We start from the raw sequence: 22,971 nt of genomic DNA, 5'->3' as shown, positions 1-22,971 counted from the left end.
TTTTTGTGTGTACTAATTAACAAATCTTGCTTGCAGTCAATGGCCCACACGGGACTATTTCGTTGTATAATATTCCATAGAAAATCTTGATTCTGAGAGGGAACTAAAGGTGTTCTTACAACCATGATGGTATGTATTATGCTGAGCACTGTATGCGTGTGTATTCCTAAAACACAAAATCACCATAAACCCCAGATCGAATTACTGAGGAGCCGTGATCACTTAACTGTCGTTCTTATGTTGGACATTAGATGGCGATAGTGCGAGTACAAAACAAGTAGCTAAGCAGTATTAGTTTATTTTCTCGTTCATTTATTGATTTGTTATTTAATTAAAAGAATGGAATATAACGTAACAACAAATGAGGCCCAATAGAGAACGTATTCGGTACTGTAAAAAAAAAAAAATATATATATATATATATAATACTGACAAAGGGCAACAGCAAATGAGCAGAAATCGAAAGGGTTTTAGCTAATTGACTTTTATATTTACTCATAATCAAAAACATTCTAAAAATCTGCACTTACAAACGTATATAGTTATTCTGAATAATAAAGAATAACGTGGTTAACAATTAATTCAATTTGATAAACGGAAGTCAACAGACAGAGGAGCTAAAATAACAACACTATGCTACTAGAATTTAGCCTCACCGACAGGCTTGTGTCCGATCATGGCATGGAAGAGGCAGACCTCCACCTCGTGGCTCCACACCACCGACTCCTCACCAGGTACCAAGGCCGCGTCCGGGGGCTTCTCGTCGGCCTGTCTCTGTGTCACGTCAGCCTCCCCCATCGTCAAAACAACAAAAACTAAGACTTGGCCCGGCTCTAGTTTTGGGTGGAGGATGTTTTGTTCTGTGTCAGCCGGAAGTGACGGACTTCATGCTGCATTCAAGGAAAAGTGGGAAGTCGGACTTTTCGGACAACACAAGATTGAAAAAATCCCCTTGTCTTTATCCAACTTTCACAAACAAATGCTGTTGGCTTGGTCTTTGATTTACAAGCACAATCCCCCACTCCCATAAATGCTTTATTTGGAATAGCCGCTACATCTTGTATAAGAATATATCTTTCTTCTGTCCAAATTGGTTTAGTAATAACATCATTTTGGTTAGCCAATTACTTAATGAAGGCTCACTTTTAAGGTAATCAGAATTTCAGAACAAATTTAGCCTTCCTGTTACTCCCAAGAAGTTCGCTACAGTTACGGATGCTATTTCATCTGAAATTTGGCTCCTTTTGAGAGGTGTGGGAAGAAATGTCTCTTTGCCTAAATTGGACCCCAGGGCAACTTCAATAGGCAAATTTTGTCTAAGTACTTCTGTGTGTAACTATAATCGTAATATACGCTATTTTAAAATACCACGAGATAGATATTTCTACAACTCCGTATGCAGTTTCTTAGTGGTCTGGTTTTGCTGATGGTTTACACTGGGGAAAAAAGGTCTCTACCATACAAATATATTTTAACAAATAAAGTAAGGACGTTTTTCTTCACAATTATACATAGGTATTATCCTGTCAAAAATTATCTTCTTAGGCTCAAAAAAGACATTTGCGTTGATTGCTCATTCTGTGAAATTTTCCCTGAAACATTGGTCCACCTATTATGGCATTGCACTTATACCAACAGCTTCTGGAAAGATGTGTTTTATTATTGATCATATTGACTCTTCAGTTTTTCTGGGAAAAAAAATATATTGTTTGGTTTCTGTAATGATAGTGAACAAAACAAAAAATGTTTCTTATTCACTTGATGAATATTTCAGGCAAAATTTAATATACACAAAACCAAAGTCAGTCATTCAAAACCTTTGTTTTTGGTGCGATAAAAACTGTGGCTTTATGCTCTTTTTTTCATTTTTTTATTTAAAGAATCCCCCTATCTAATTTGTTTGTTTGTTTTTTTCTGTATTAATAACATGTTTGTGTAGTATTTACAAGTTGTTTGTGTAATTTGTTTGAAAATGTTCAATAAAGTTATATGAATAAAAAAAATTGAGACAACATAGATATCATATAAGAAGACTAGATGTGGACTTCCGGCAAGATGGCGCTCTGAGCGGTTGTGTCCTTCGTTTCTCCTTGGTGAATTCCCTTCAAAACTGAAAATATACTCTTTAATCCCACTCAAATCGACTGAATCATTGAAGTTTTTTGTTAACACTCTACGACAAAAATGCCAGGTCAGAAGCCAACTATCGAAACAAAGCGACCTCATGTATGCTGCGGCTGATCAGCCTCCAATGGAAACGGACCGCAGCAACAAGAAAAGGACCCGCGATGTCTCGGCTCCCTCTACGCCAGGGGTGGGCAAACTTTTTGACTTGCGGGCCACAATGGGTTTGAAATTTTGACAGATGGGCCGGACCAGGAGCATTTGGACCTCATAGCACAGTAAAAACACACAGATAAATGTACAACCCAATTTACTTATAGTTTGCACTTAGGACTGCGTTTTTCAAATGTGCAAAATCCACATATTTAAAACAGCTTTTCCAATAGCTTCATTTTTATTGTTTTAGCTCAACTTTTGCTGTGTTTTTATGCTTTGTAAAGTGACCTTGGGTGTTCTGAAAGGTGCTGTTTTTAAATGAAATGTATTATTATTATTATTATTATGATTATTATAAAATAGCCCTAATCCAGGTAGTACGTTTGCCTCAATGAATATGCAAGATGCGGCATTTACACACTATTTGGCAAAGTGGGAGGAGAAATGTAAATAGATTATAATAGCACATACACTGTGATCTGTCAAACCTGGTGACTGCATCTATTATTAATAGATTTCAATTCAAGGCGTAAAGTTAAAGAATTTTTTTCCATTAGCCCACCCATTTTTAACCCGGGCCCACAGTACGTGTGACACATGCGGCTGCATGATAGCCTCTGCTGCCTGTCACGCGCTGAGGACAAAGCTCGTACATCCAATCCGTCTCTGACCACTTTTCCATCTCCGTGGGGGACGCATAGCACACGGTGTTTGTGCAGCAGCTCAAAAAGAAGCCAAAAGCCAACGAGGAAATGCTCATAGAAGTGCTCGACGCACGCCCCGGGGATGTATTCACCAATATCAACAGTCTCCTTTATGCGCGCTCCTCACCTCACCCATGACAACATGTAGAAAGACTATCTTCAGCTGTCAAAAGGATCAAAACACGCAACAGTGCCACAATGTTGACTGATAGAATGAACTCTTTGTCCCTGCTTTCTTTCAAAAAAGAATTGACCGATTCTCTGGACTATCAGGACATTATTGCTGCGTTCAACACAAAACCATGCCGTCTCCTGCTGTAAATGTCCAAATCCAGGAAGAATTGTATTTTATGAATCAGTTATCTTGAGTTAAGCTTACTGTCATTCTCCCGTTTATTTTAATAAATTGCAAACGTTGTTAAGAATGTGCCCTGCGTATCTATCTGTCCCCTTTCTGTGCGTAAACGAGCTTATCAGTGAGACCCTGACCCAGTGATCATATTTTCCGGGTGTGTAGAAGTTACACAGCAGTGACTCTGGTGTAAAACATAATCTGCACAGGAGTCTGAGGGAAGTGGATCCCAACACCAGTCATCCACTGCTCGTACTGCTGCAGCTGGAGAGCGCGTTCTCCAGCTGCACCCGTCACTCACAGCAGTCCTTCACTTTACGTGAGACCGCGCCAGCGATTTTATTTTCTGCGCCCTCGTAATTAAAGAAGCGAAATAACGCCATAAAACCTTGCCTAAATCTAACCTCCCAATTCCAACCCTTAATGCTGAGTGTCAAGCAGAGTGGCAATCGGTCCCATTTTTATAGTCTTTGGTATGACCCGGCCGGGAATTGAACCCACGACCTCCCAGTCTCAGGGCGGACAATCTAACCACTCGGCCCACTGAGCTGAAAAAAAAAAAAAAAGCCTTTTTTTCTAGCCTTATTGGATAAGTTCGGCGGGCCGGATTGAAACGCATAACGGGCCGTATTTGGCCCGCGGGCCGGGGTTTGCCCATATCTGCTCTACGCCATCTAAAGAAAAGGTTTGCAAACAGCAGAAACCAAGTGAGGAAGATGTTTCAGGTGCTGTTATTCTTGCTGCGATTAACAACCTGACCAAGAGGTTTGACTCACAAGAAGACCGCAGGAAGGATTTTGATATACAGACGCTCCCCAACTTACGAACGAGTTACGTTCCGAGCGATCGTTCGTAAGGTGAATTCGTTCGTAAGTTGCTTCAGTGCTATATTTTGTATTATAATTTATGTTTAAAGCCTATATAAGTATATTGAAGGTTTATATAAGTATGTTTAAGGCTTGTACAAGTAACCTGCATTGGTTTGTACTGAAAAAAACTTTTAATAAAATGGAGAGAATACGTACAGTACTGTATGTTAGAGAGAGAGCGAGAGACACTTAATGGAAGAACACTTAGGAAGACACACGCGCAGACATGTTCGTATGTACCGTTGTTCGTAACTCGAATGTTCGTAAGTAGGGGAGCGTCTGTAAAGCCAACACAAAACTGTGCTATGCTGGTTTGCCTCACCAAAACGATCAAATTCAACGCAGCAGAAATCAAAGATTATAAAGCTAAAATAGTTGCATTGGAGAGTGAGTTGGGCACTTTGAAAGCTGAATCTGCTGTGCTACAGGAAAAGTGCAGAGAACATGACAACTACAAACGAAGATGGAACTTTAGGATTAAAGGAATGAAAGAAGTAATGAACGAGATGACGAAAGAATCTAATATCTGCAAAAATGCGGTAGTCCAGCTTGCAGAAGATCTTACAAAGGTGATGTGTTGTGGCCACACATCAAACAATCACGTCAAGAGGGCCTTTTTCCGTGGGTCGTGTGGATACATCGACGGCCGCCGCATTACAGCTTGAGTATTGCTTTTCGCAAGTGCCTTACGTGGGAAAATGTCATTATGAGGGAATAACCACTTTCAACGTCATTACATCACTCGAGGCTTAATTTGACTTTTCTTTCTGTTATTGCTGCAAGGTTATCCAGCAAATGAATGTTCTGAAAACCAACTTAAGTTTTGTTTCGTTAAATTCGAGGGGGTCTTAAAGACAAGATCTCAAAAGAAAAGCTTTTTTTGCACAGTAAATGGTCTAAATCTCACTGTGTCTTTCAAGAAACTCACTCCTGTGCCTCAGACGCCATCTACTGGACAACGCAAAAATTTTGTAATTCATTTTCTTTGATTGACATCTGGAGGTCTAAAAAACATAATGCGAGACAGTACTCTTGGATAAAAAGGATCTGTAAGGTCAAGAATTGACCTATGGTTAGTTGCCCCAGAATTGGTCTACCATACCTCAGAAATAATAGGGGCTTTTCCACAGCCGGAACTTTTGGAGAACTTTTCAAATTACCTTGGTAAAATTCAGTTTGCGTGTTATTCCACCAACAACAATTTTCAAGGTAATTACATTTCTCAGGGGGCATCCAAGTAGCATCTCAACAGCAGGGTCTTGCTGAGCTAGGCTGGAATTTTGAGGGGGCGGGCTGCACTAATCAAGACTGATTGGTTGGTCAATTTTTTTTTTTTTGGGGGGGGGGGGGGGGGTACATCGGCTGGGCTCATCAAACTCATACGTCATTAAGCTAATTTGAATAAATTACCAAGAACTCTAAAACGCTGTGGAAACACAATTACAAATTCCCTGCGGAACTTGTTCAACCAAGAACTCCCTTTACCTAGAACTGAAAGATCCTGGACTTGTTTGTGGAAAAGCAGCTTATTTTATCCAGCGCACCCTTTACTGATTATTGCCTACCATGCCTTAATTTACAACCAGATATTACATCTAATAAGAGAAATGTTTATTGGAAATTTAATGCAGACTTGCTGAAAAGCCAGGTCTATTGTGATGCGATTAAAGATTTTTTCTATTTTTTATTCAAGATCAGGCAGAGTTCAATACAATTTGGAAAGGAAAGAAGTACGGTCATAAGGGAACAAGAATTTAAATTAATTCAAGAATTGGATGACTACTGCAAGAAAACCATAATGTTGGATTCGGACAAAGTGGCCTTCATAAATCTGAATTCTAAATTGGATGAAGTAAGTTCTAGGAGAGCCAGGGGAGCCTTCATCAGATCACGAGCCAAATGGATTGATGGATTCAATCTGGTTTTCTTAGAGGACGCTCTATACACAACAACATCAGGTTAGTTTTAGACATAATAGTTTATCGAAAAAAAGTTGAAGATAATGGTTTCCTTCTCTTCTTGGATTTTTGCAAGGCATTTGATCGGGTTGAACATTTTTTTATGCTGGACGTGTTACATTATTTTGGTTTTGGGGATCACTTCTTCACTTCTAATTCAAATGACGTATAGTGAGTGACATTTCTGTCCTGCTCCTTTTTGGTACATGTAAACGTTTCAATGTACAAAGCGGTATCGGTCAAGGTTGTCCGCTGTCACCCTTGCTGTTCATTATGGTTGCAGAAATTCTCAGTATTATGATTAAAAATTGTGAAGACATTCAAAAATTTAATATTTTAGGCTATCAACTAGTTATAAGTCAACTTGCAGATGATACCACCCTGTTTCTTAAAAACGAGACGCAAATTCCTATTGCTCTTCAAGTGATCAGCCGCTTCTCAACAGCTTCTGGCCTTTACTTAAATATTGATAAGTGTGAATTAATGGGTATTCATGACCACCCCCAAGTTTCACTGTATGGTATACCTGTAAAAAAAAACAAGTCAAATATTTAGGAATTACTATTTCAAAATCCAGACAATCTAGTTAAAAATAATTTTGATAATATAGCAAAGAAGCGAGGGCGGCAGGTGGCTGACTGGTTAGCACGTCAGCCTCCCAGTGCAGAGGACGTGAGATCGAGTCCAGGCTTCGGCTTTCTGGGTGGAGTTTGCATGTTCTCGACGTGCTTGTATGGGTTTTCTCCGGTTTCCTCCCACATTCCAAAGACATGCATGACAGGTTAATTGAACACTCCAAATTGTCCATAGGTGTGATTTTCAGTGTGGATGGATGTTTGTCTGTCTCTGTGTGCCTTGTGATTGGCTGGCAACCAGTTCAGGGTGTACCCCGCCTACTGCCCGAAACCAGTTGGGATAGGCTCCAGCGCTTCCCGTGACCCTTGTGAGGACAAGCGGTTAAGAAAATGGATGGATGGTAAAGAAGAGCAAAGGTATTTTAAATATATGGTTGGAGAGGCACCGCTCCATATTTGGTAGGTTGCTGCTGTCTAAAATGGAGGCACTCTCAAGGATTATTTACTCTGCATACTCCCTTGAAGTTCCACAAAATGTTGTTAGACAAGTCAATCAAAATAACTTCAATCTCATCTTGAAAAAAATACATCATTACATAAGAAAAACGATGTTCTCAAATCTTTAGAGGAAGGTGGTCTTATCGCTAATGATTTTGATCAATGAACGGTGCTCTAAAATTAAAGTGGTTACAAAATTTAATTGCCCATATGGATACAGTGTGGTTCAACATCCCCTCCAAAATATTCTCTGCAGTAGGTGGCATCCAATTCCTTTTAAAATGTGATTTTGATTTATCTAAATTGCCCATAAAATGTCCTACAATACTGGAAATTAATATACAATCATAATTTTACACCCCACAATACTCCATTGTGGAACAACAGATATATCCTCATAAAAAAAAAACTTTCTATTTCAAAAACTGGGACAATCATGGTCAGTTCTACACTTAATAGATGACAGAGGGAATTTACTTAGCTTTTATGCTTTTCAGCAAAAATACAATATGGCTTGCTCAGTCCAACAATTCTCTGATGTTATTAATGCTATTCCGCAAGCTCTAATATGTATTCTAAAGCCTCATTTATACAGACGGTATCTACCCTACTCTACTCTACTCTGCTAAAGCCCCGTCTCCACCAACAAATCTACCCAGCTCTACTCTACTCGCTTTTTCTGGTACCTGCTCCCTTGCGTTTAAAAAAAAAAGTAGCCCAGTTCCAAAATGTGATGTAATTATTTTGGAGGCCAATGATTGGTTCAAGACATGTCGTCATCAATGTGCAGCTGCGCAAACCACCACCTCGGGGGACTTCCGGTGACGTCATGAGGCAAGTAGCAACATAAACGTTGAGCTCCGCCGGATGAGATCATAAAAAGCAGTGTCAACGATCTTCGCCGACCATATTTGACTAAGAAGTATATGATGCATTCGTCTACTAGACGTAGAGAATCTAGCAAACAAGAGGCTTCAAAAGAAAAAGACGATAAACAACAGAGACCGCTGAGTCCAGCTAGCATTAGCTCGACTTCTACTAGCAAGGCATCGAAAGCCATCCAGAACAAGTGGTGCCGCTAATGGAGCAGATGAGGAAACACCGAAAAGAAAACCAAGAAGGCCACAGTCAAACTAAAATGTCCCTGGACAGGCTGGAACAAGTAATGGCGGACGTAAAACAACAAATAGGAGAACACGAAGAGAGGATTCACGCCTTGGAGGAAAGGACGAACATGATTGAGGACGCAACAAACTGCCAACAGAGGGCTCTCCGGTACATACTTCACCGCGACATTGAACTCTCAGCTGCATGTGACAACCTCCAAAATAGAACGAGACTAAATAATATCAGGATCTTTTAGATACCTGAGGGAAGTGAGGGGAGAGATATGGCTGGGTTTGTGAAAGATCTACACAAACCCGAGTTGGAGGTCCAGATTGAGAGGGCACACCGCTCACTCGAACCTAGACCAAAAGAGCAGCACCTCCCAGCTTGATCATAGTGAGATTTTTGGATGCAAGAGTTAAAGACGCAGTTATAAGGCATGCATGGAGCCAGGGACAAACTTTCTTTCAAGACAAGAGAGTCTTTTTTTATCAAGATTACTCTCCGGACCTTCAAAAGAGACGTAAAAAGGTTTGTGAAGTCATCAAGGAACTCAAGAAGAAAGATGTACAAGCAAACTGCTTGTATCCAGCAAGGGTGAAACTCAAGTTAAGCACAGGAGAGAAGATCTTTGACACATTGTCAAGTGCTACAGCGACGTTGAAGGACCTGGGCGTCGAGCGTGGCGGAGAGTGGGACAGGATCGAGGAGGAGTTGATGGAGGGATGGTGGAGCAACGCAAAGAAGAAGAATTGGGCGATGTCATCAGCAGACCTCAAGGCATTTCTACAAGGAGAAGATTAAACTACTTCTGAGTCCCAAGGTAGACTAAAACTTGTTTAAAAGTAAAGGTTAGACCAGATGTGTGATACAATATGTCATTATTATGAAAAAAAATATTGTATTAACTGATGTTAAGTTATTGTTGTCACTGAAAATTAACGTAGCTTTTGTTAATTCAGGATGGATATTGGTTGTGAATGCAGCTTTTGATTTTATTTTATTTTTTCGATTCCTTGCTTTGAGTGGTTTACACTTTTTAGACCTTTTTTACATTAAGGTGTAATATGGGTTTTTCTTGCACATAATGTGTGTGTTCCCACAGAGAGGATTGGTCATACTTCTCAGGGTGGGGACAGAACACAGTTTGGATGGTATCTGAGGTGTGTTTGGTTGGTAGGTTGGAAGTTTAACTTATTTTTGTTAAAGTTTTTTGCTTTATTTTTATATTCCCCTTGACATATTTTGTTGATTATAGATTTTTCAAATGCGTACAAAGTGGTGGCAAAATATTGCCTTTCAAATATATGTTCCTCTACATGGAGACACATATTTTGACACAATTTGGAAATTATGACACTCCTTAACTTTGTTAGTTATAATATAAAAGGAATTAACAACCCAATAAAAAGGAAGAAGATCTGAAGCCAGTTAAAATCAATCCAATGTGCTGTGTCTTTAATACAAGAAACACATTTGTCTGAACCAGAACACAAAATTAAAAAGGGAACGTGTGGACCAAGTTTACTGTGCATCATATGGAAGGAAGAAGAAAAGAGGAGTGGCTATCCTTTTTAAGAAATCTGTATATTATGATAATGAAAAAACATTTCAAGATACAGAGGGCCGGTACGTGATGGTGGTGGGCACGATTGCAGGACAGAAAATAACTATCCTTAATCTATATGCACCAAATGAAGATTGCCCACAATTTATCCCAAAAATTGGAGCCCTTCTGGCAGAGGAGGGAGATGGTATCATCGTTATTGGGGGAGATTTCAATTGTACATTAAATAATAAATTAGATAGGTTACCCACAACGATGAAACCGCAATATAGAATGTCAAAAACTTTTATTAAATATTATGAGAGAATTGGGTTTGGTGGATATCTGGCGGCATTTCCACCCAAGAGAGAAAGATTTCACATTCATGTTACAGGTACATGGAAGCTATTCAAGAATAGACTACTTTCTAATTTCCAAACCCCACATGTACAGGGTAAAAAGCAATACAATAGGATCAATAAAAAATTCAGATCATAGCCCAGTTACTATGAAAATTAACTTGAGAGCCGATAGCACTTTTAAATATTGGAAACTTCATGTTTCTTTACTAACAGATGTTCATATAAAACAAGAAATTCAATCAGCCCTGGCTGAATATATTACCCTAAATGTCAGTGTTCTTTAGTGTTATGCGATGCAGGAAAGGCTACGATAAGGGGGAAGATTATATCTCTGGGATCTCGACTCAAGAAGCAAAGGCTAGCTAAACAACTTGAATTGGAGAATGAAATTGAACAATTGGAAAAGGAACATAAAAGAAATAACACAGGAGATACTCAAAAAGCTGAAAGAGGCTAGGTTGAAGTTAGATGAGATTTTGACATATAAAGCAGAAGGGGCACTGAGGTTCTTGAGTAGAAAATATTACGAAATGGGAAATAAGGCAAGTAGATTGCTGGCCTTCCAACTTCGTAAGGCACATTCCAATCAAATAGTTCTAAAATTAGACACCCAGAAACTAATCAGATTGAGTCACACCCTAAAGAAATATCACAAGCTTTTGCAAAATATTATGAACAATTGTATAAAGGTGTGGCTCGAGAATCTAAGATAGATGACATAAATAGATTTTTAAAACCCCTGAAAATGACTAGATTGACAGAGGAGGAAGCAACAGAATTAGTATAACCAATTAGAGAAGGGGAGATTATAGATGCAATAGCTAAATTCAAAAATAATAAAACCCCGGGTATAGATGGTTTCGAAGGAGAATACTATAAAGTTTTGGAGCGTGAACTCACACCCTTATTGTGTAAAGTGTACAATTATGTTTTTAAGTGGCAAAAGATCATGGAGCGGTGGGCTTAACTGATCTAAAACACTATTATTGGGCTGCCCAATTGACTGTAATAGTGTCTTGGATTACCATAGATGAAGAAACGGGGTGGTTTAAAATAGAACAAAGTACAACAAAGGGGATTGCATTGGCGGTACTACCTTTTATGGGTATCAAAGCAGTTCATCGTCTTAAAATTGAGAATGAGTGGGTTAAACACACTCTTAAAGTGTGGGAAATGGTTAAAAAAAACTAGGGATGCCAGAAACAATCTCAAGATGCACGCACGCTGATCTCGGGCAACCCAGAATTCCCCCCGTCATTGTGGGATGGGATATTTCGTAAATAGGACAATAGGGGCCTTACCATAATCAATCAAATGTTTGATGGGACAATGGTCAGATCATTTGAACAACAATTTGGGCTTGAACTTAACAATTTATACAGATACCTTCATAAATAAATACAAATATGACACCTACTTATGAGCCATAAAGAGTGAGATGTACTAAGTACAAGCCCAAACAAAGTATAGGAATATTTCATTTCTGTGGCACAGTCAGTTAGTCCAAATAAGAAACATCTCTCTCATTTATATAAAAGGATATGTTATGACACTTCATTAAATACACTAGATATCAAGGAAAAGTGGGAAATGGAACTGAATACTATAATTCAAGACAAGATATGGTAAGAGTTGTGTAGGGACAGTCACAAAGGATTGAGAAGTCAATTATGGAATGAATTCAATTGGAAATTAAAAATGAGGTATTTTAATACTCTTAAGATTTCTATGTTTGTAAAGGCACCCTTAACTGATAGTTGCTGGAGGAATTGGTTACGATTTACATATCTTTTGGGACTGTCCTATAATTGAAGGATTTTGGAAAAAAAGTAAAAAAAATGGAAAAAATTGTAAAAGTAAATGTTTCGTTAGATCCGGTGGTGTATGTACTTGGAGATGTGACAAAGGGTCAATATGATTCAAGAAAAAGGTATATTTTACAGATTATGTTATTGATTGCTAAGAAAATGATAACGGTCAATTGGAGGACTATTTCTGCACTAACTATAGCACAGTAGAGACAGAGGCTGAAGCAGGTTTATACCATGGAACAAATGACTGCGAGGCTACAAATGACAATAAATCTTTTTACTCGTGTATGGAAATATGTGGTGTCTTATCTGGAGTCTCTTTAGAATGGGTTGTGAAAGCAGAATGATGTGTCTTGGAATATTTAACTCTGATGTTTGAATTTTTACAGTGTACGCATTTTATTTAATTTTATTTTCTCTCAGTCAGTGTTATTCTTTTGATTAAGGTGTTTGTTTTATTTGTTATCGTTTAAGCGTAATGGTGTGTTAATTGTGAAAATGGAAAATAAAAAGTTAAAAATTTAAAAATTTAAAAAACACCATCCCGGGAAAACAGTTGCCATTAATGATGAAGAGAGGACAACAATGGCTTCCAAACAGACTAATGCTTGAACTTTTGAGGAGGTGCAAACCTTTTTAACATTATTGAATGCAGTCTTTTGTTTGCTGCAATATTCATTCGATGTCTTCAGGCTGAAATAAAGACATTACTGGCAAGGTGAGGAGGGGTTCCCGGGTGGTGGCCATGGCAGTGGAGACGCACTGCTTTTTGGTGTAGAGCCAAGTACAAACCCAATTCCCAAAAAGTTGGGACACTATACAAATTCTGAATAAAAACTGAATGCAATTATGTGGAAGTGCCAAATTTCTATATTTTGTTCACAATAGAATATAGATGACAGGTCAAAAGTTTAAACTGAAAAAATGTATAATTTTAAGGGGAAAATATGTTGATTGTAAATTTCATAGTGCCAACAGCTGGAAGACCAGTTACCACTAATGAGGTCCGTTGGCAACTTGATTGGAGTATAAAAAGAGCTTCTCGGAGTGGCAGTGTCTCTCAGAAGCAAAGATGGGTAGAGAATCACCAATTCCTCAAGGGTCATGGTTAAAAAAAATCATACTGGATGCCCATGATCTTCGGGCCCTTAAACGGCACTGCACCGCAAACAGGAATGCTTACTGTAAGGGAAATCACAGAAGGGGCTCAGCAATACTTCCAGAAAACATTGTGGGTGAACACAATCCACCGTGTCAGCCGCCGTTGCCAGATGAAACTCTATAGTACAAAGAAGAAGCCATTTCAGAAGAAGACCAAGAAGCGCATGTGTTTATCTGGGCCAGGGGTTATTTAAAATTGAGAGTGGCAAAGTGGAAACCTGTTTTGTGGTCAGACAAATCACGATTCGAAGTTCTTTGTGGAAAACTGGGGCGCTATATCATACTGACTAAAGAGGACAAAGACAACCCAAGTTGTTATCAGCACTCAGTTTACAAGCCTGCATCTGTGATGGTATAAGGTTGCATGAGTGCGTGTGGCATGGGCAGCTTCCACATCTTAAAAGGCATCGTCAATGCAGAAAGGTATATTCAGATTCGAGAACAACATATGCTCCCATCCAAGCATTATCACTTTCAGAGAAGATCTTGCATTTTTCAACACGATAATGCCAGACCACATGCAGTACCAATTACAACATCATGGCTGCGTAGGAAAAGGATCCGGGTATTGAAATGGCCAGCCTGCAGTCCACTTCTTTCACTTATAGAGCACATTTGGCGCATCATAAAGGGGAAGGTGCAACAAAGAAAGCCCAATACAGTTGAACAGTTAGAGAGACGCGTGTTAGACAAGAATGGGACAGCGTTCCTATTTCTAAACTTGAGAAACTTGTCTCCTCGATCCCCAGAAGTTTGCCGACTGTTTTAAGAGGAAGAGGGGATGCCTCACAGTGGTGAAAATGGCCTTGTCCCAACTTTTTTGAGATTTGTTGACAACATGGAATTTAAAATCAACATAGTTTTTTTTTTTTTTTAATGCACCACATACACTCACTGACATGCCTGGGAGGCAGGTGGATTGGAGCGTGGGGATATCATTTCCCTCTGCTCCGGTTCACCTGCTCCCAATTTTAATGCACCACACACACACACTTGTATATACACTGGGTGGGGTCACATTCAAGGTGTAGGGGTAGAGTTCGCCAGTCGGCGAGCTGGCGAACTCAGTAACAGTGTTAGCTTTCGCTAAGAACGCTGGAGTGACGACCGGGGCCTTTCCCCTCTGGGCCTGGGGTTCGTGGGTGCCGCCCGTCCCAACGTGCCCCCATCTGCCCTTCTGCCGGTTGGTGGGGGTGGGGTCGGTGTGTGGGTGTGTGTGTGTGTGGGGGGGGGGGGGGGGGGGGGGGGTTGTGGTGGATGGCAAAGGTGGATGGGGGGTGGGGGGAGCGGGGGCTGTGGACCGGTGGGGTGCCTGGCAGGCCTGCAGTGTCTGTGGTGTTGCTATCGTGAGATGCTGTGACCATCGCGAGACCTCAGCGAGACCGGGAAACCCCATCATGGCGGCGCCCTGCTGCTAAGATAGAACTAGCTCTATTATGCTAAACTAATTCGAATTTAACCATCATATATCTTGGCTTTTCTCTTTTCTCTTTCATCCGGCAGATTTTGAATACCACCCAGCGTGGAGGACCTTGAACGCTTCATCGACGGATATTTTTACAACTGCGCGATGGAGGATTCTTCCGTCAAGAAACCGTCGAAGAAACCCTCTAAAAAGAGAAAAAATGACTCAGCGACGGACACGGACGACCTAGCCACTACGGAGGTTTCGGTCAGTATGCTGGAGTCCATAAATAAAAAACTAGATGTCCTCTCCCTAATCAGCGAGGATGTCAAAGAATTAAGGGTAAGCTTGGAATTCGTCAGCCAACAGGTAAGTGACCTCCAACGAGATAATGCCGAGTTACGCTCTTCACTCGCGGCTGTTTCAGCCGAGTTAGAAACCGTTAAAAAGGAAAATAAAACGCTAAAAGAAACTGTTCTGGATGTCCAATCCCGTAGCATGCAGGATAATTTAATATTTTCAGGTATATCTGAGAATACCTCTGACAATCCAGAGGTTGAGATAAGAAAAAATTATGACGACGACGATAAAAATTGCTCAGGAGACGGTAAATAACATCTCTTTTCACCGGGTACATCGGCTTGGAGCCCGTAGGAGCAACAGACCCCGTCCTATTATCGCCAAGTTTGAGCATTTTAAACAGAAAGTATTTGTTAAAAGTAAAGGACGGGAGCTTAAATGGACCTCATTTGGAATGAACGACCAATTCCCTAGAGAGATTAATGAGCGGCGAAAGGTACTGTTTCCTATAATGAAACAAAATAGGCAGGAGGGTAAACGGATGGTCGTTGATAAACTATACATCGATGACCAACTATTCCGGAACCCCAACTCCACTCCCTGGCTGTTCTAATTGGCATTGGTGGAACTAAACTTTGTTTGATTATTAGATGTATACATATACTGTATATGTGGTTATAAAACCTAAAATATGAATACTCATTATGTTTAGGCTATATTATAAAAATAATAATAATACATAACTATATCTAAAGTATACTTAAACAAAAAAACTTGCTTGGGTTACGAGTTACTGGTGTATTTTAATGTTGTTTAATTCCCCACTAACTTCCTTCACTTTCACCTCCCTACCCGCTTTTTCACTGTTATATTTACTTACACATTTCCTCATATTTTACACAAATTATATAAATCACCTAACCACTTTGATTCTATCCTATAACATGCCAATATTGACAAATGGCCTATACAGATATATACACAGGACTGAGTCTATATTGTTTGTATGCATAAATTAGTTCTGGTTTCCTGGAATGTTTGTGGCGCTCGCTCACAGGCAAAAAGAATAAAAACTTTAGACCATCTCTTAAAATTAAAAGCAGATATTTGCCTCCTGCAAGAAACCCACCTACAAAAATCTGAAGAAAAATTACTTATTGATAAGAATTTTAGCCAAGCGTACTCTGCCCCTTATAACAGTAGACAAAGAGGAGTCTGTATACTCATACATAAGAATTTACTCTTTACTCTAAATAATACAATAACAGACCTAGAGGGCCGATACATTATTATTCAGGTGACTATATTTAATAAAATATATACATTTGGTAATTTATATGCCCCTAATAATGATGATCCGGCCTTTTTCCATGAATTTTTCTCTCAGTTGTTTGATTTAGCAGCGAACTCTACTATTATTATTGGAGGAGGCTTTAACACAGTCTTAAATCCATTAATAGACCCTTCTAATAACACAACATGTATGAGGCGATTACAAGCTACTAAAGTAATAGGGGAATATATGGATGATTTTGGCCTCGTCGACAGCTGGAGACTTAAAAACCCAAATAAGAAGGAATTTACTTTCTTATCCGCTGTGCACCGGTCTTTTTCAAGAATTGATTATTTTCTTACAAATAACTCTATTGCTGATAAAACTGTTACAATAATACATCCTATTATTATTAGCGACCATGCACCAGTCTCCCTTTCCCTACAAGTTGATTATACCTTTAAACCACCACCAACATGGCGTTTTAACATCTCACTGCTAAACAACGCAGAGTTTGATAAAATTATGAGGAAAGAGTGGGCAGACTTTTTGGAAATAAATGACTCTCCAGACCTATCGCCATCTCTTCTCTGGGAAGCTGGGAAAGCAGTAATTAGAGGTAAAATTATATCATATTCATTTTATAAAAAGAAACAGGATCAAAAATGTGAAAAAGACTTGGAAGATAAAATTAAACAACTGACGGATGAGTACGTAATAAACCCAAATAACCAAATATGGACTGACTTACAAAATACAAAAATACAGTTAGACGATATGCTAACTAAAAAGACAGAGTTTATAATACAACAATTGAGATACAACAACTTTGAATATAATAACAAATCAGGTAAATTTCTTGCAAACCAACTTCAACGCAATAGGGAAAAATCTCTTATAACGGCTATTAAAGGGACAACTGGTGAATGCACACAATCACAAGAAGAAATTAATCAAATTTTTTATAACTATTATCGCAACCTATACTCAGAAACTAACAAGCCTAACCCTGAGCATATTGAGGCATTCATCAGTAGCTTAAATATGCCTCAGTTAACTACTGAATATAAAGATATGTTAGATGCGCCACTTACTATAAACGAGTTGTACAGTGCTCTAGATAGTATACCTAATGGCAAAGCACCTGGCCCGGATGGTTATCCGGCTATATTTTTTAAGCACTACTGGTTAATGCTTGCTCCACTATTCTTAAGAGTAGTAACAGAAATTAAAACTAATGGTTACATACGTCCACACATGAATACAGCAGCAATTAAACTTTTATTAAAGCCAGAAAAAGACCCCACCCTTCCATCAAGTTTCGATTTCACAAATTAAAACTGATATTAAAATTATTACTAAGGCTTTCACATCTAGACTAGAAACAGTAATCTCGACAATCATTCATAGCGACCAAACAGGCTTTATTAAAGATCGTCACTCTACTAATAATATTAGGAGGCTCTTTAACCTTATTAGCATGTCACAGCGGCATGATAAGAAGGCAGTTATTATATCATTGGATGCAGAAAAAGCTTTTGACAAAGTTAACTGGTCCTTCTTTGCTGTTTTAAATAAATTTGGCTTTGGGAAATCATTTATCCACTGGATGTCAGTATTATATGATTCTCCCAAAGCTACAGTTACTACTAATGGGATTATATCTCAGAGTTTTACTCTACAGAGAGGCACAAGTCAGGGATGCCCACTGTCCCCTTTATTATTTGCAATATTTATTGAGCCACTTGCATTAGCCATACGCCAGGAAAGAAGGATTCAAGGAATTCACTCTGGGGTAACAGAACATAAAATGAATCTATATGCCGATGATATTTTACTTTATTTAGAAAACCCTGCTATTTCGTTAGGGAAAGTATTTAACTTAATAACTAAATTCTCACTGTTATCAGATTATTCTATTAACTGGACAAAATCAACACTTCTACCTATTACAGAAAATTCATGGAACCCTGCAAGCCAGGACCCACACTACTCATTTCCTATAGGTAATTTAAAATACTTATGCATAACAATCTCACCTAAATTAACTGATTTTATTCATTTAAACTTTTCTCCACTTCTGGATAACATTCATAGTGACTTGGAACGCTGGAATAATCTTCCTATTTCTCTAATAGGACGAATAGCCACCATTAAAATGAAAGTTTTACCTAAAATAAACTATTTTTTCTCAATGATTCCATTTAAACCTACGGCTAACTGGTTCCAGTTGTTGGACTCAGCCGTTACAAAATTTTACTGGCATAAAAAAAAAGCAAAGATTAGTCTATCTACTCTTCAGAAAAGTAAATCCAAAGGCGGTCGAGAGGCACCAAATTTTATGTACTACTATATAGCTAACCAGCTACAATATATCATTCTATGGGCACAACCCAACAGAGATACTAACTGTTGGCTGGAACTAGAACAGAATGGTTGTAATAACCTCAGACTTCTAGATTTACTCTTTATTACAACATCGATTAAGCGACATAATTGTTTTTAAAAACCCAATGATTTCCGCCACCCTGACTGCCTGGTGGAAGGCATTAGAAATTACAAAAGCCCAAGTGGAGCCCTGTGGGCTTTCTCCCCTATGGCATAACTCCGACTTTCGACTTAACAACCAATCGTTTTATTTAGGTGTGTGGGAGCAGAAAGGAATTACACATCTCCACCATCTCTTCTCAGATAATATATTTATATCATATACATCCTTGCTCCCAAAATACAAAATAACAAACGGAAATTTTTTACATTATCTGCAAGTTAAAAGTATGATAAAGAAACAAATTCCAACACTTCAGGGTACGCTCCAACCGCCTGTTTTAGCTAAAGATATTACCAAGCTTTCTCCGACAACAACAAAAAAAACTTTCAAAAATATATAAGTTACTTTCATATACGGATAAAATGTCTTTACCCATCTCAAAATGGGAGACAGACTTGTCTATAGCTCCGGAATCTGACTTTTGGATTCAAGTTTGTGAAAATGCATTTAAAATGACACAACACACAAATTTACAACTTATCCAATATAAAATTATCCATAGAACATACATTACTCAATATATGATGAAGAAAATGGGACTCTCCGACTCCGACATTTGTCTCCAGTGTTTACAAAACACTACAGATACTTATTTTCATGCTTTATGGTTATGCACTCCAGTTATGTATTTCTGGACTAAAACTTTCCGCTATCTTGGACTGTAGGATACCTTTATCTCCAAACTTGTTTTTGCTAGGTGACTTAACAACAACTGACTTACCACACAAACAATTTCAATCTACACTTGTAGCCCTTAATATCGCAAAAAAACCCACTTCTTGTTAATTGGAAAAATAAACAAACTCTGAATATCGACCAATGGTCTAACCTCCTCATAAATCCCATTTTAATGGAAAAAATATTGGCCTCAAATAAAAACCAAATATCAAAATTCATAGAAATATGGTCTACGTATATAGAATATTTTAACCTAATTCTGGTTATTTAATTCTGCCTGTTAGCGAGAGCCACCACATCATGATAACTTACATTGATGTTTCTGTATTTGGCAGTTTGTAACTAATGGTTGTGTTTTTATAGTCAGGAACCCAGTTGCTGCCAACAGGATCGAGCAGATTCACCTCCAATGGGCACTAAGGGTTAATATTCGGATTCACTGCATGCCAAGGGGCTAATTCTACAGGTACTGTCCCCCCCTGGCTGGGCGTGGGCGGGTCTGCCCCTCTGTTGGCTGCTGGGTGGCGGCTGCGTCTTGGCCGTTCCCTGGGTCTCTTGGGGGGTGCTGCGTTGCGGGGCTCTCCCTGGCGCGGTCCGTCGCTCTGGGCCCGGCGACGCGGTTCGGGGCCTGTGGGCCGCCGGGGTGCCCCGTGGTTCCCTCTCCCCTCCCCCTTCCTCCCCCTTGCTTCCTCTCCCTCCTCGCCTCTCCCCGCCCGTCCTCCGCTTCCCTGTCCCTTCTCCCTCGTCACCCTTCCTCCTCCTCTCCCCCTCTCTCTGCGGCCCTGCCGCTGCCTCCTGCCCTTCTTGTCGTCTCCTTCCCCGTCCCCTCCCCCTCCCCTGTCCGCCTTCCTCCCCCTCCCCTGGGCCGGGGGCTCCATCCATGGCCCGGGTCTCGGCGCTCCGGGGGCCGGGATGGTGGTTGGTTTGGTGTTGTGCCCGCCCCGCTCCGGTGGACCTCCTGGCACCCCAGTATCCGGGGGGCGAGCCATATCGCCCCGCCGGGCTGGTCCCATATGCCCGCCGGGGTCCCGGTGGGGTGGATTGGGGTTTGGTGGGCGGGTGCGACTCCCGCCCCCGCCCGGTTGGGGGGGGGGGGGCAGCTGGTCGCTCCTCTTAACTCACTGCACTAGTTTTGCACAATACACTTTTATAGACATATAGGGCACACTTTGGGGGGGAGTGGGGTGGGGTGGAAACACCGTCTTCGCCCTACAACTCCCCTCCAATTTTAATGCACCACACAACTGGGGGGGGGGGGGGGGCGCCATCGGTTGGGGCAGACCGCAGTATGGAGCAGTGCTGCGGTCCCCTGTCCGTGTGTCTCCCCCCCCCCCCATTAATTTTTTTTAATGCACCACATACGCTCATTGACATGCCTGGGAGGCGGGTGGATCGGAGCATCAGGGCGGGGGCTGTGGACCGGTTGGGTGCCTGGCGGGCCTGCAGTGTCCCGTCCTGCTGCGTTGGGTTGGGGGCGCGGGCCGCGTTGGGGTGGGTGGCGCTCCTGCTCCTGGGTTTGCTCTCCGGCCGATGGCTCCTGCGGGGCCCGGGGGTCGTCCTTTGGCGCTGCCGCGGCCTGGGGGGCCCTGAGGTGCTGCGCTTGCTCTGTCCTGGCGGGGGTCGACGGCTCCCCTCTTTGGTGGAGATTTTCAGGCATGCCAGATCCACCACACCAGCATCTACCGAAACTAAGACACAATCTGCTTCTTCCTCAGATCATTGAATCGGTGGAGGCTGGTGTCTGTGGCTCTCACTCTGCTTCGTCTGTCCTTCCTACCTTTCCTCAGTCTCTCCTTTGGGCCCTTGAGGTCTCCCTGATTTGTTGGAATTCAGATGTCTCTGGGGTTGGTGAAGGACTCTGGTTGATGTCTGGTCGGTGCTGGACTTCACTTTCCTTTCTTTTCTTTGGTCCTTCTTCGGGTCTCCTGACGGCCCCACGACTCTGGCTGGATTCTGAAGTGTTCGGTTTAGGTGAACGGTATGGGATTTTTTAATAGGTTTTAAGTGCACTAATGAATACACGCACACACGCACACACGCACACACACACCCACATACTACAAAAAAAAAAAAAAAAACGGAGAGCAATGATGATGACATGTCAAATGAACAATACTGAGCTCTCCAGAAAAAAATAAATAAAAGACTAGAATGGGACAGCATTCCTATTTCTAAACTTGAGAAACTTGTCTCCTCGATCCCCAGACGTTTGCTGACTCTTTTTAAGAGGAAGAGGGGATGCCTCACAGTGGTGAAAATGGCCTTGTCCCAACTTTTTAGAGATTTGTTGACAACATGGAATTTAAAATCAACATAGTTTTTTATTTTTTTTAATGCAGCACATACACTCACTGACATGCCTGGGAGGCAGGTGGATCGGAGCGTGGGGATATCATTTCCCTCTGCTCCGGTTCACCTGCTCCCAATTTTAATGCACCACACACACACACACACTTGTATATACACTGGGTGGGGTCACATTCAAGGTGTAGGGGTAGAGTTTGCCAGTCGGCGAGCTGGCGAACTCAGTAACAGTGTTAGCTTTCGCTAAGCTAAGAACGCTGGAGTGACGACCGGGGCCTTTCCCCGCTGGGCCTGGGGTTCGGGGTGCCGCCCGTCCCAACGTGCCCCCATCTGCCCTTCTGCCGGTTGGTGGGGGTGGGGTCGGTGTGTGTGTGTGTGTGTGGAGGGGGGTTGTGGTGGATGGCAAAGGTGGATGGTGGGTGGGGGGGGGGTCGTGGGGGGAGCGGGGGCTGTGGACCGGTGGGGTGCCTGGCAGGCCTGCAGTGCCCCGTCCTGCTGCGTTGGGTTGGGGGCGCGGGACATGTTGGGGTGGGGGGCGCTCCTGCTCCTGGGTTTGCTCTTCGGCCGGGGGCCCTGAGGTGTTGCGCTTGCTCTGTCCTGGCAGGGGTCGACGGCTCCCCTCTTTGGTGGAGATTTTCATGAATGCCAGATCTACCACACCAGCATCTATCGAAACTCAGACACAATCTGCTTCTTCCTCTGGTCGTTGAATCGGTGGAGGCTGGTGTCTGGGGATCTCACTCTGCTTCGTCTGTCCTTCCTTCCTTCCCTCAGTCTCTCCTTTGGTCTCTTGAGGTCTCCCTGATTTGTTGGAATTTGGATGTTTCTGGGGTTGGTGAAGGACTCTGGTTGGTGGCCCGGTGGGTGGTGTCTGGTCGGTGCTGGATTTCACTTTCCATTCTTTTCATTGGTCTTTCCTCGGGTCTCCTGACGGCCTCACGGCTCTGGCTGGGTTCTGAAGTGTTCGGTTTAGGTGAACGGTATGGGATTTTTTAATAGGTTTTAGTTGAACTAATGAATACACACTCACACGCACGCACATACACACACTCACCCACATACAAAATAAAAAAAATAAAAAAGAGAGCAATGATGATGACATGTCAAATCGGTAAAATTACCGAATGAACAATACTGAGCTCTCCAGGAAAAAAAAGCCCAAAAAATAAAATAAAATCAAAATAAATAAAATCAACATAGTTTTCCCTTAAAATGATACATTTTCTTAGTTTAAACT

At 41.2% G+C, this 22,971-nt stretch overlaps 1 protein-coding gene and 2 long non-coding RNA genes across 3 annotated transcripts in view; 2 read left to right on the top strand and 1 right to left on the bottom strand.

The window, feature by feature from the left end:
• mrgbp (MRG/MORF4L binding protein) overlaps positions 1-891 on the bottom strand; it is a 30,904-nt gene extending 30,013 nt beyond the window's left edge. The window contains exon 1 of the mRNA XM_077554632.1: positions 657-891. Coding sequence (XP_077410758.1) covers positions 657-798 — 142 coding nt within the window. The 5' untranslated portion in view covers positions 799-891. The remainder of the gene's footprint in view (positions 1-656) is intronic.
• The window catches only part of LOC144040454 (uncharacterized), a 65,158-nt gene that overhangs the window by 21,368 nt on the left and 20,819 nt on the right, over positions 1-22,971 (top strand). The window lies entirely within an intron of this gene.
• LOC144040459 (uncharacterized) lies at positions 8,061-21,480 on the top strand. The gene is made up of 3 exons (XR_013289741.1): positions 8,061-9,166; positions 14,727-19,896; positions 21,146-21,480. It is a non-coding gene; the product is annotated as an uncharacterized LOC144040459 (long non-coding RNA).

This window comes from Vanacampus margaritifer, chromosome 1, assembly GCF_051991255.1.
Source record: "Vanacampus margaritifer isolate UIUO_Vmar chromosome 1, RoL_Vmar_1.0, whole genome shotgun sequence".
Lineage (NCBI taxonomy): Eukaryota > Metazoa > Chordata > Actinopteri > Syngnathiformes > Syngnathidae > Vanacampus > Vanacampus margaritifer.
This window is presented reverse-complemented; position numbering and strand designations above follow the sequence as displayed.